Source organism: Rhinolophus ferrumequinum, chromosome 16, assembly GCF_004115265.2.
Source record: "Rhinolophus ferrumequinum isolate MPI-CBG mRhiFer1 chromosome 16, mRhiFer1_v1.p, whole genome shotgun sequence".
Taxonomy (NCBI): Eukaryota; Metazoa; Chordata; class Mammalia; order Chiroptera; family Rhinolophidae; genus Rhinolophus; species Rhinolophus ferrumequinum.
The window spans coordinates 50845882-50858592 of record NC_046299.1 but is presented as its reverse complement, the minus strand read 5'-3'; the positions used below and the strand labels follow the sequence as shown (position 1 = coordinate 50858592).

Below are 12711 nucleotides of genomic sequence, written 5' to 3'. Positions count from 1 at the left end.
AAAATTTCCTGATAGCTGGTATTTATTTTTGCAGAAAGACTGTCCCATTTTCTTCAAGAATGGAACTCTGAAGCTTGGAGGGGAAAGAGAACCTGTTCCCCGGCCCAAAAAATGGCCTATTGCCAACATTGTGGCTCCAGGAGCTAATAATATTCCAGATGCGTTCATTGTTGGTGGGCCCTATGAAGAAGAAGAAGGAGAACTCAACCACCCAGAGGTGAGAGAGTTATGCAGATTTTTGTGTTAAAATCAGTACACTGACACATGATAAAATATTTTGTGAATCACTGTTATTTGTATACACTGTCATCTGTTAAAATGAAACAATTACAAATCAAAATAAAAGTTATCTAATTCTGATTAAGAGATCTCGACTTCTTAAGTCCAGCAAACAAAATAATAAATTCAAATTTACAATTTATTTTATTTTAAATTTATTTTTGAGTGAGTAATATTATAGTCACAGGTCAAAATAAAAAATTAAGAGATATGCGTTCAAGTCTCCTTCTTACTTTATGTGTCTTCCTCCTAATTGATTCCCAGATTATCACCCTCGTAGCTATCTTTGTTATCGTTTCTTGTAGTTTCAGCAAAATAATTTGTAAGATGGGAATGGTTGAATTATTTTATATATATATATATATATATATATGACACTAAGCATTTGAAATAGTATAGATGATGCTAAAATATTTGAAAAACATTATACAGTGTCTTTTCTTATTGCAATTAGTGAAAATTGTTGTTAGATTTATGTTTTCGTTTAGATCAGATATTTTATTTTAGATAGTTAGATTTTATGTTATAGTTATTTTTAAATCGTAGGTCTCAACCCTAGTTGCTCATTAGAATCACCTGGAAAGCTTTTAAAAGAATAGCAGTGGCCAGGCCCTAACCCAGATCACTTACATAAGAATTTACTTTTAAAATCATACAAATGTTCAGATGTTGATTATTTTTTAAGAAGCTCCCAAATAATTCTGATATGCATCCAGCTTTGAGAATCACTGATTGAGGTTATGTGAGTGAATATTTGGCAGTTAGTACTGGATCAGTATAAGGATAATGTAAGTAATTTATCTTATATACTTTATTAATAGTTAAGTACCCTAAAATTTAAGATGATGGTAGTATTTACAGTAGAAGTCATTCTTATTGTAGTAATAGTAGTAGTAATAAAAGTATTGTGATCCAATCCATTAAAAAAATGCCCCACAGGCTGAGCAGGATGAAGTTGTGGCACACCGAGGGAACAAAAGTCTCTATTTTATTTTACAGGACAGGGAATTTAGGAACCAATCAGAGTGCATAAAGAAAAGGATTATTTGGGACTTGGAAAGTCGCCGCTACCTTGATCCTACTGCAGTGGTCAGGTAGGAAGAGAAAGGGAATATGTCTAGACAACAAAAGTGTCGGTGGGAAGAAATATTACTTTTGTTTAGTTTATCTGTATTTGGGTTAAGTTGATCTGAGACTCTTTCACCATCACTAATAACAGAGGCTTCTAGTGATGGTGAATTAACCAAGGTGGTTTTTTATTTCGGAGCTGGTATGTATGGCGGCTCCTCAGTGTTATGAGGTATCCAGGTTCAATCTTTCTTTTTGCTCTTCCTTCTTTAACATGTGCCTTCCATCCACAAGTTTTTCTCATGGTCCAAAATGGTGTTGAAGCTCCAGCTTGCACATTCACATTCTTGGTAGAAAGTTGGAAGAGGGAAGTGCTTTCCGATAAAAAAGGACACACGCTGGCTGTCTTAGCCCCTTTTATAGAATCTTTCTGCAATCTGATCATCTCTGTTTATATCTCATCAGTCATCTCTAGATGCAAAAAAGGCTAGGAAATAGTGTTTTTGTTGGACACATTATTGCCCAGATTAAATGAGGATTTAGATAATAAAGAAGAACAGGATACTTGATATTGTTTGGGTAAGTACTAGACTCTGTCACAGTGAACTGGTTACTAGGGAGACATGAGAAATAGAGCATTATCAGTATATGTTATAACTTGAATGAACTATTCTTTTTTTTCCAGTTAGTAGACTATGTTTTTAGAACAGTTTCAGAATTACAGAAAAATTGAGCAGGTATTTCAGAGAGTTCCTGTATACCTCTGGTCCCCCACTTGATCACGGTGTATAATATACATATACATTGTTGGATTTGATTTGCTGATATTTTAAGGATACATTGTTGCTACTTACTTTGAACAAACAGTTATCAATTTGGTCAATTAAAAATAAGAAAAATTAAAAAATTTTTTAACTTTATTCATTTTCTGATTCTCTTCCTTTCTTTATGTAGATTCAAGTTTCTGACTCATATCATTTTGCCTTTCTCTGAAGACTTTTAGCAGTTTTTTATAAGGAAGATCTACTGGCCACAAATTCCCTCCAGTTTTGTTTGACTGAGAAAGTCTTTATTTTCCCTTTACTTTTGAAGGATAATTCCACTGGATACATAATTATAGGTTGATGGTTTATTTCTCAAAACTTTAAATATTTCACTTCACTTCTACTTGCATGGTTTCTGAAGAGAAGTTTAATGTAATTCTTATTCTTGTTCCTCTATAGGAAAGTTTCCCTCCCCCCTGCCACCCATCCCTCTGGCTTCTTTCAAGATTTTCGCTTTCTCTTTGGTTTGCTGCAGTTTGAATATGATATACATTTTTCAGTACTTATTATGTTTGGTATTCTCTGAGCTTCCCAGTTCTGTGGTTTGGTTTCTGTCATCAATTTCATAAAATTCTCAGCCATATGACTTTAAATATTTCTTTTGCTCTTTTCTCTCTTTATTATTCTTCTGGCATTCCTGTTACATCTTTTGTAATTGTCCCACAGTTCTTGGATATTCTGTTATGATATATATATATTTTTAAATATTTTTCCATTTTCATTTCATATTTTTCCTTTCCCATTTCAATATGGGGAGTTTTTATTGACATATCTTCAGGCTCACTGATTCTTTCCTCAGCCATGTCCAGTCTACCCATAAGCTGATAAAATGAATTGTTCATTTTTGTTGCAGTGTTTTAGATTTCTAGCATTTTCTTTTGATTCTCTCTTAGAGTTCCCATCTCTCTGCTCAAATTACCCCTCTGTTCTTGCATGTTGTCTGCTTTTTCCATTAGAGCATTTAACATATAAATCATAGTTATTTTAAACTCCCAATTTGATCATTCCAAGATCTGTGTGAGTCTAGTTCTTAGGTTAGCTTTGTCTCTTCAGACTGTATTTTTTTAAATTTAGCATTTCTTGTAATTTTTAAATTTTATTTGAAGTTCATGAATGTGAAACATTTAATGACAGTACTCTTGACCTTTTTTTTTTTATTGAAAGCTGGACATTATGTACTGGATAATAAGAAATGAGGTAATTAGAATTTTTAATGTGAGGTTTTATGTTTATCTGGCTAGGAGCTGGACTGTGTTTAATTTCTGCTGTGGCTGTAGGTGCTGAAGGCTTCAGTTTGCTTTTTTTGCTCCTCTCCTGTTGTCCTTGGGTTTGCCTAAGAACTCTTTCTTAAATAGGGTCTGTTTTTTGCAGTTTCTCAGTTATAATCCACTGTTATTATACTGACACACTGTTTATGTAGTGGTAAGGTGTTGGGAAAGGAAAGTGTTCTATAATCTTGTGATTACATCTCAGTATTTTAATGGGTTTGAGTCCCTGGGCGGTGCCCTTCAGAAGCATTTAATAGCCTTTCTTCCTTTGTTATGTGTAACAGGAAGGCTAGATGGGCCTGGGGGTGTCTAATTGTCCTTCCCCTGGGTCAGATAAAGCTCTGGTAATTTCCCTTAAAGAGTAGGCCTTTGTTATGGAGAACACTCTGGGCATATTTCAAAATGGTTACTTTTCCCTTCTCTCTGCCTAAAAGGATTGTTATTCTATCTTCACTGTGAGAATCTGCTGGGGCTCTTTGATTTAAAACCCCCAAAAGCATGGGGAACCCCTATGACTAGGTCCCCAGGAGTTTTTAACTCTCTGGCTCTTCCACATTCAGCCTCCAGCAGTTTGTCAAAATTACCATTAAAATGTTTCTACCTGTTACAGATGCCAGTGACTTCTGCTGCCTGTAAGCCAGTAAGCTGATCTCAGTTGTAATTCTCTGTACTTGACTGTCTCTCCAAATTTCTTGATCCGTAGTTTTCAGAAGCGAATTGCTGATTGCCGGTTATGGCCTGTGGAGATCACAAGAGTCCCCCTGATTACTGCACCCAAAGGGAAAGCTGCCAGGTTTGATAAGGTAAATTTGTTTACTTAAAAACATTTATATAAGAAATGCTGGGTCAGACCCGACCTGTTATTATGCTTCTAGTTGTAATATTAACAGAAAATATGAACTGATATGGCAGCTTCCTAGGGTAGCCCACAGATCCTAATTTGCCGAATAGTTTCCTGGTTTTAACGCTAAAAGTCTCCTGTCGCAAGAAATTCCTCTGTCCCTGGCAAATCAGGATGACTGGTCCCTCTAGCCCTCATTATCCACTAAAAATTATTTAGTCTTTATTTCCAGACATCCTATTTCCCTGTAGCCCTTCATTACAGTTTTACCATAGGTAAAACCATGTAAAATAGCCATTTTTATCAATCAAAAGTAGTTACCTATTGACATTATAGTTCAACCTAATACATCTTTTTGAATTTCTTTGACTTACTGACTTAAAATGTTTTAGCCTGCTAATTAGAGTAATAAGGTTCACAGATGTACTGCTGTTCTGAAAAGATAGCTGTGATGAGCCTAGAACCTGTTCCCAGTTGTTTTACTTGTGCATGGCTGGTCTTTTATGCTTGCTCATAAACTCCCTGAGGGTGGGGATCCTTTTGTAGACTGCTTTGTATCCTCCACAGAACCTACCTAGCCTGATCCACGGCATATAGCAGATACTTAACAAGTACCTAAATTATTTTATTGATTTTTAATATAGGCTTTTTGCAGAATAAAAACACCACTACTGTGTTACCACTTCTCCCTTTGTGAAATACAATATGTATTGACTAACTTTCCTTAAATTTCAAAACAACATAATGTTATCATATGAACACAGGACTTTAATTTCTAATTATTATTTTAATAGGCCTTCTCAAAGAGATTATGTTTAACCTTGTGGGACTTAAATGTTTTCTTTCACGGTTTTCCTTATGAAAGTTTTCTATGGCAAACCATATGGCCATTAAAAATGATGTTAAGATGTATTGATTGACATGTTCTTCATCTTTTTTTTTTAATTTATTGGGGTGACAATTGTTAGTAAAATTATATAGATTTCAGGTGTACAATTCTGTATCACATCATCTATAAATCCCATTGTGTGTTCACCACCCAGAGTCAGTTCTCCTTCCATCACCATATATTTGATTGTTCTTCATCTTTGTAATGAGAGTTTAGATGAGGTTAGGGATGGCAAATACATGACAGCAGGCTGTTATTTATCCTCCTTCATCCATGGCAGATAGTACTGATCAATCAAAGCACTCTTCTCTTTTGAACCCAGATGAAGACACAGAATCTTTCTCAACATGGTACTCTAAAACACCTCCACCAGTTGATTAGAACGTAGGCATCAGTTAAAGCCTATTTGTCAACACTAGTCCAGATGATTTGTACGACCCCTCTTATTCGTATGAATCTGTGAACTAAAGCTAAAAGCCATAGCTTCTGATTTAAGATGTTATTGTTGTTATTATTGTTTTGTACAAGTTTCACTTTCTCCTACGAAGTGAAATGGTAAAATTGACTTTTTGGTCGAATATATATTATCAGTTAATTTGAGTATGTGTTGATTTCACTACTGCCTTTACTGTTCATTAACACTGTTTATTTTATCATCTCAGTGAGCATGGTATTATTAAACCTATTTTGAAGATAAAGAAATGAAGACCCAAAATATCTATGTTACTGTCACTAACTGGCCCAAAGTCACTTAGTTAAGTAGCATATCTAGTTCCTAAAGCAGGTCTTTGAACTGCTGAGTCAGCTCCATACCTTATGCTACATTTCTCTATAGCTCTCTGGTTTTATTCCTTTAGGCAGAAGATGAAAATCAGCTTTCATTTCACGGTGTGGCCTATGTTAATATGGTCCCATTGCTGTATCCAGGTGTGAAGAGGATTCGGGGTGCTTTTCGTGTTTATCCTTACCTAGACAGTGTAGTCTATGAAAAGGTAAGAAAAAATTGTATAGAATGTATCCTGATTTATCCTTTATATATATATATGTGTTTACTTATATCTTTAACGTATACATCTTTGTAATGGATATTTGAAACCAGTTGATATGCTGGGATGTTAAATATATGAATGACCTGGCTGTCATTCTACCACTGAGCCTCAAAAAACTTTAGGCCAAAAACTGGAAACAACCCAAATCTCCATCAATAGGTAAACAGAAAAATAAATTGTGTCGTATATCTATACAATGAAATACTGCTCAGCAGTAAAAGGAATGAACTATTGATACATGCAACATGGATGAGTCTCAAATATATCATGTTAAATGAAAGAAGCCAGACACAAGAGAGTACATACTTTATGATTCCACTCAAATACAATTCTAGGAAAGTAATCTATAGTGACAGAAAGCAGATCAGTGGATGCTTGGGAAAAGGGATAGAGGGAGGGAGGGGTTACAAAAGAATGAGGGATGATGGAAATGTTGGTGATCTTGATTGTGGTGATGGTTTCATATATGTGTACATATGCCCCAAATTGATCAAATTATATACTTTAAATATGTAGTTTATTACATTACAATTTTGCCTCAATAAAGTTGGATACAAAATTTTTAGGATAATTAAAGAAGTCTATTGTGTTAAATATGCAAAAATTAAAATCTATGATAATGAGTTATAATTTTCAGGTGTTAAGATGTTAAAGTCACCTGTCTACGTATAGAAAGAGAAAATATCTATACATATATTCAAGCAAAAAGTCAATTTTATCATGTTGCTTCTAGGTGAAAGTGAGGCTTTGTAAAATACAACAATAATAATAATAGCACAAACATGTTTCATATATGTTTTCATATACTATTTCATCATAGAAATAGAACAGCTATTTTTCAATAATAGAGTCATGAAAGACCCATCATCTATTTTCAAACCAATTGAATAGTGAACTCTTTTATATAAGTATCCTTTTAATCAGAAATCACACTTACTGGGATTTATCTTAAGGAAATAATTTAATAGGATCACAACCCCTATATTTATGAAAATGTTTGGGTATTTATAATAGCAAAAACAAAGAATTAGATTAAATGTCTAAAACAGAGACAGGCTTAGTAAATTATTATAAATAAAAATAATGGAATATGCATCCATTAAAAAGAAATCATTAAAAAGAGATAATCATTAATGCTTTGCAGGTAGTTAAATGGAAAAAAAGAATGCAAAAATGTTACCAATGGCATATATCAAAATAAATTTCAAATGAATTTATTAAAATATGTTAAATGTGAAGACTATAAAAATAGAAGTGTCTATTAAATATATGATAAGGGAAGACTTCGTAGGAGTGAAAGTAATAAAAGATATAAAAGATTTAGATTACCAAAAAATGAAAAGCTTCTATATGTAGGAAAAAACATCATAAACAAAATTACAATGTAATGGAAAAACTGGGGAAAATATTTGAATACATATCACGAAGATGGCTACTATTCCTGAAATATAAAGCACTTTATCAGACAAATAAGAAAAACACACCATTTTTTAATGAACAAAAACAGCAGTATACAAAAGAAGAAATGCCACTGGCCAATAAATATAAGGAGAAACATTTGGCTTTAAATATAATCAAAGGAAGGCAAATGTAAATAACAACAAAAGATCAGTTTACCTGTAAAATTAGACAATTATTTAAAACATGATAATACCTATTGATGGCAAAGGTAAAACAGCTTTCATTCCCTGATACTAGTAGAAGTGTAAATTAGTACCAACTGTGTGCAAAAAAGTTTTTGTCAGTGTGTATTAAGAAGCTTAAAATACTTATATCCTTTCTCATATTACTCGTACTTCTAGGAAACTAAGGGAATGAGTAGAATTGTATCCAAACTTTACTGCATGAAGATATTCTTAGAATCTGAGGGAAACAGTATATCATAATTGAAAGGTTATGGACTTTGACATGAGGCAGCCTCTAGTTTGAATTCTGGAACTGCCATTTATTAGCTAGGTGACTTCAGGCAAGTAACTAAATTTCTCTCAACTTTAGTTTATTCATCAGTAAAATCGAGACAATGCTTGCTTCCTAGAATTGTTTTACATATTAATTGACTGAACTATATAAAGCACTAGGGATATAGTTGGCACACAGACATTTTTACCTTTTACTTTTATTATACCCATATGATAGGAGAATACTGTGCATGCATTAAAAATTATTCTTATGAAAAATCTAAAAACATGAGAGGATGCATGTGATAGTCTGTTAAATGAAAAACCAGGATCTAAAACTACATTCAATATGGTCACAACTTTCTAAATATATGTATTTATAATTTTAAAAATATATGGAATGTATATTTGGCAACCTCCTTGCTGAGACATAGCCAGACAATTTCCTCTCCAATATTTTATTGAGATTTGTTCAACTAGTATGGCATTGCAATGAAGTTTTTTTTACTTTCACTATCTCTCTCTGATTCTATACTGTTGAAATTATCTAGAAAACTAAATGATATTAAAGAATAACATGGGCTTCTTGTATTTGCCTGTGAGTCGTTGCTCTTTTTTTTTTTTCCAGACCAACTGTTTATTTAGCTTGTTCCGGGATACTGGCCACCATTTGATTCAGAATAACAGAATCGGAGGAATTAATTCCCTATTGTCCAAAACAGTTACTTCTAAGAACCTGAAAGAAGATAAAATAGTAAGAAATGGATATGGAAGAAAGGCCTATACCTGGGGGTGTGGTAGGTTGTTGAGAAGGTGATGATTTTGCTGGGTTTGTTACATTCCAGAGGCTTATACTGATTTCTCATTTGATGAATTGCCTCAATTTAGTTTGTATTTTGATGCAACATAATGATGGTTCCTGCCATTGTGAAGACTATGTCAGAATTCCATTTTTGAGGTGTGTTCATTTTGTTTCAGCAGGCATCTAGTATAAAATCTCAGAGCTCAGATACACCTTTGGAAACGGAACCCTCTCTAAACCACAATCCAGAAGGACAGGTAACTATGCCTAAATAGTTGGAAAATGAAGTTTATGTTCTTACTGAGCAAGGTAGTATGATATAGTGGAAAATGCTCAGAAAAATGCTCATTATTTGAGTTACCACCCCAGAATTTCTATGACTAGTTTATGACCTTCGGTAAATTTCTTTGTCTTGTTAAGACTTTCTAAAATGAGGGGCTACCAGATCAACTTCAAGGTCCTTTTCAGCATTAAAATTTTATGTCTTTTATTAATTATACTATATTAGGCACTATGAGGGATACAAAGATACATCATCTGCAGCCCTCAGGACGCTCAAGAGTGGTGGGTAAAACAGACTGGTACATAACTAGCTGGAATACAGAATTTTGATGAATGCTGTAGTAGAGGTACAAATAAAAGTGCTGTGTAGGCTCAGAGGAAACAGATTAATTGCTACTGGGCAGTCTCAGAAGGCTCTGCAGAAGAGGTGGCGTATGAGCTAAGCAGTGAAAGTTAAAGGTAATCCTTTGCCAGATAAAGATGGAAGGAGAATGATTTCAGGGCCAGAGAACAGCTTGAGTCAAAGCACAAAGAAGGTAGCAGAATTTGGAAGTACATCAATTGATTCAGCGTATGGTATAGAGAAATGAAAAGAAAGGAGAGATTCTAGAAGGAGGTGAGAGAGAAGAGAGAGGCTGAGATGGGTTATAGAAAGACTGAAAGTCTTGCTAAAAAGTTTGGGCGTCATTCTATAGGTGACAAGGGGACACGAGCCTCGTATTAGGGACTCACGTTAAAGGTTTTTAAGTTACGTAGAAATAAGACTCGTGTGTTTCAGGGCAGAACTCTTGCAAGGATGTGAAAAAGAGAGATTGAAGTTGAAGTAGGGGCTTCAGATGCCAGTTTACAGGTTTTTCTTTTAATACATATGAGTATTGATGACAGTTTGACTTCGGGAAGCAGTTTTAGTAAAGACAGTCAGAAACCTGCAGAGGCAAGGTGTGGAACTGGGAAGCTTTGGGGGGGTCTCAAGAAAGAAAAGTTAAAGATAACTCAGGTTTCAAGCTTTACTTTCTGGAAGGATGAAAAAAATCATTAAGAGAAAAGTCAAAAGAGAGGTTAATACAGAGGAAGTGATAAGTTCGATTTTGGACACGGTATATTTAGGATGTGAGCAAAAATCTGGGTAGAAATGTTCATCAGGTCGCAGTTGGTAGCTGGTGGTGAGGATGCCATGAGTGGGAATATCAGAAGGTTATGAGCAGAATGTTTCCGCAGGACTCATGAGAGATGTTTAGTGGGAGAAATAATTGTATTCACTTAAAACAGTTCCAAGAAAAGTATTAAACAAGATAAATAAGGCTTCAGCTGGTGTAGAAGGCTCCAAGAATAAAATTGAAAATCCTTTCCTGCAAGAGATTACCACTGTTGCTATTTTTCTTTACAGTTATTTTTTCTATGTGAAAAATATTTTAACAGTCAAGATCACACTATAGGCATATATATGGTTGTATATGCATGTTTCTCACTTATGGGGAGCATTATCTTACGTTACTAAAATATTTTCATAAATACCTTTTTCTGAAGAGAATAAATTAGAGAAAATTGTCTTTACAGCAATATGTAGATGCAGGAACTTACATCGTGTTGGAGATTCAGCTGAACAAAGCCTTGGTTCCAAAGCGAATGCCAGAGGAGCTAGCCAGACGGTGTGTAGCAATGGTTCTCATACTTGTTTTGCAAAAAAAAGTTAAGTATAAATAAAAGGAAGTCAGTTTGTCTTCGTAAGTGTAACTAACCTGAGCTAAGCATCAATTTTCTGTTTTTTTCCCAGATGAGTTTCTTATGTTACTGCTGTTTTCTTATTACAAAAGCAGTATATGCCTATTACAAAAATTTTGAGGAAATCAAGATTAGCAAGAAAGTATATAAAAACACTCAGATTTCTACTTACCCAATGATAACTACTTTTAACACCTGGTATTTATCCTTCTAGAGTTATTATGAAGTCCCCATATTATACAAACACACACCATGTCACATATAAATATATGTAATTTTTAAAAACTATTTTATATTGTACCTTGATTGTTATTTCTAGGGAATTGTCCATTTCATCTAGGTTATCCAATTTGTTGATGTACAGTTGTTCATGGTATTCCTTTATTATCCTTTTCATCTTTGTAAAATGAGGAGTAATGTTTCACTGTCCATTTCTGAGTTTAGTAATTTGAGTCTTTGTTCTCTTTTTCTTAGTCCATCTACCTAAAGATTCATCCATTTTTGTTGATCTTTTGAAAAAACCAGCCTTTTTGTTTTGTTGATTTTCTCTATTTTATTTATTTCCACTCTGATCTTTGTTTTCTTCCTTTTGCTAGCTTTGGGTTTAGTTTGCTCTCCTTTTCTAGTTCATTAAGGTTTACAGTTAGTTTATTGATTTGCAAGCTTTCTTCTTTTTAATGTATCAATTATAGGTGTAAATTTCCCTCTGAACATTTCTTTCACTACATCCCATAAATTTTGATATGTTGTGTTTTTGTTTTCATTCATCTCAAGGTATTTTCTGATTTCCCTGTGATTTCTTCTTTGACCTATTAGCTGTTTAAAAGTGTGTTGCTTAATTTCTATATATTTGTGAATGTTCCACTTTTCCAGTTTCCTTCCAGTTATTGATTGCTAGTTTCATTCCATTGTGAAGAAAAGGTACTTTGTATGATTTCAGTCTTTTAAAATTTATTGAGATTTGTTTTGTGGTCTAACATATGGTCTATCCTGCAGAATGTTCCATGTGCACTTGGGAAGACTGTGTATTCTGTGTTGTTGGGTGGAGTGTTCTGTACATGTCTGTAGGTTAAATTGGTTTATATTGTTGTTTAAGTCCTCTGTTTCCTTATTAATCTTCTGTCTGGTTGTTCTATCCATTATTGAAAGTGGGGTATTAAAGTCTCTATGACTGAAGAATTGTCCATTTCTCCCTTCAATTGTCTCAATTTTTACTTTATATATATATTTTAGGGCTCTGTTGTTAGGTACATATGTGTTTATGATTGTTATATTTTATTGCTGTCTGGAACTATATATATTTCTTCTTTGTCTTACGTTATCTTACCTGATTTAAAGTCTGTTTTCTCTGATGGTAATATAGCCACCTCAGCTCTGTGTTGGTTATTATTTGCACAGAATACCTTTTTCTATCCTCCTTTCAACTTCCTTGTGTCTTTGTATCTAAAGGGAGTATCTTTTAAACAGTAGAGAGATGGATTCTGGGTGTGTATTTTTATTCACTCTGCCAATTGCTGCCTTTTAATAGGAAAGTTTAATCCATTTACATCTAATGTGATTACTGATAAAGAAGAATTTAATTCTGCCATATATCTATGTGTAATCTGCAGGTCTTATATGTTTTCTGTTCTTGAATTCTTTCATTACTGCCTTTTTAATATTTAATTGATTTTTTACAATGTACAATTTAAACGCCCTTCTTCTTTCCTTTTCTTTATATTTTTAAGTTATTTTCTTAGTGGCTACCTTGGGGATTACAATGATCGTCTTAAACCTGTAACAACCTAGT

At 33.7% G+C, this 12711-nt stretch overlaps 1 protein-coding gene across 1 annotated transcript in view; it reads left to right on the top strand.

Moving 5' to 3' along the window:
- The window catches only part of CFAP70 (cilia and flagella associated protein 70), a 67150-nt gene that overhangs the window by 18031 nt on the left and 36408 nt on the right, over positions 1 to 12711 (top strand). Inside the window, 7 exon segments of the mRNA XM_033129735.1 lie at positions 35 to 217; positions 1279 to 1373; positions 4143 to 4242; positions 6027 to 6161; positions 8745 to 8870; positions 9095 to 9175; positions 10758 to 10849. Of these exon segments, the coding sequence (XP_032985626.1) occupies positions 35 to 217; positions 1279 to 1373; positions 4143 to 4242; positions 6027 to 6161; positions 8745 to 8870; positions 9095 to 9175; positions 10758 to 10849 (812 nt within the window).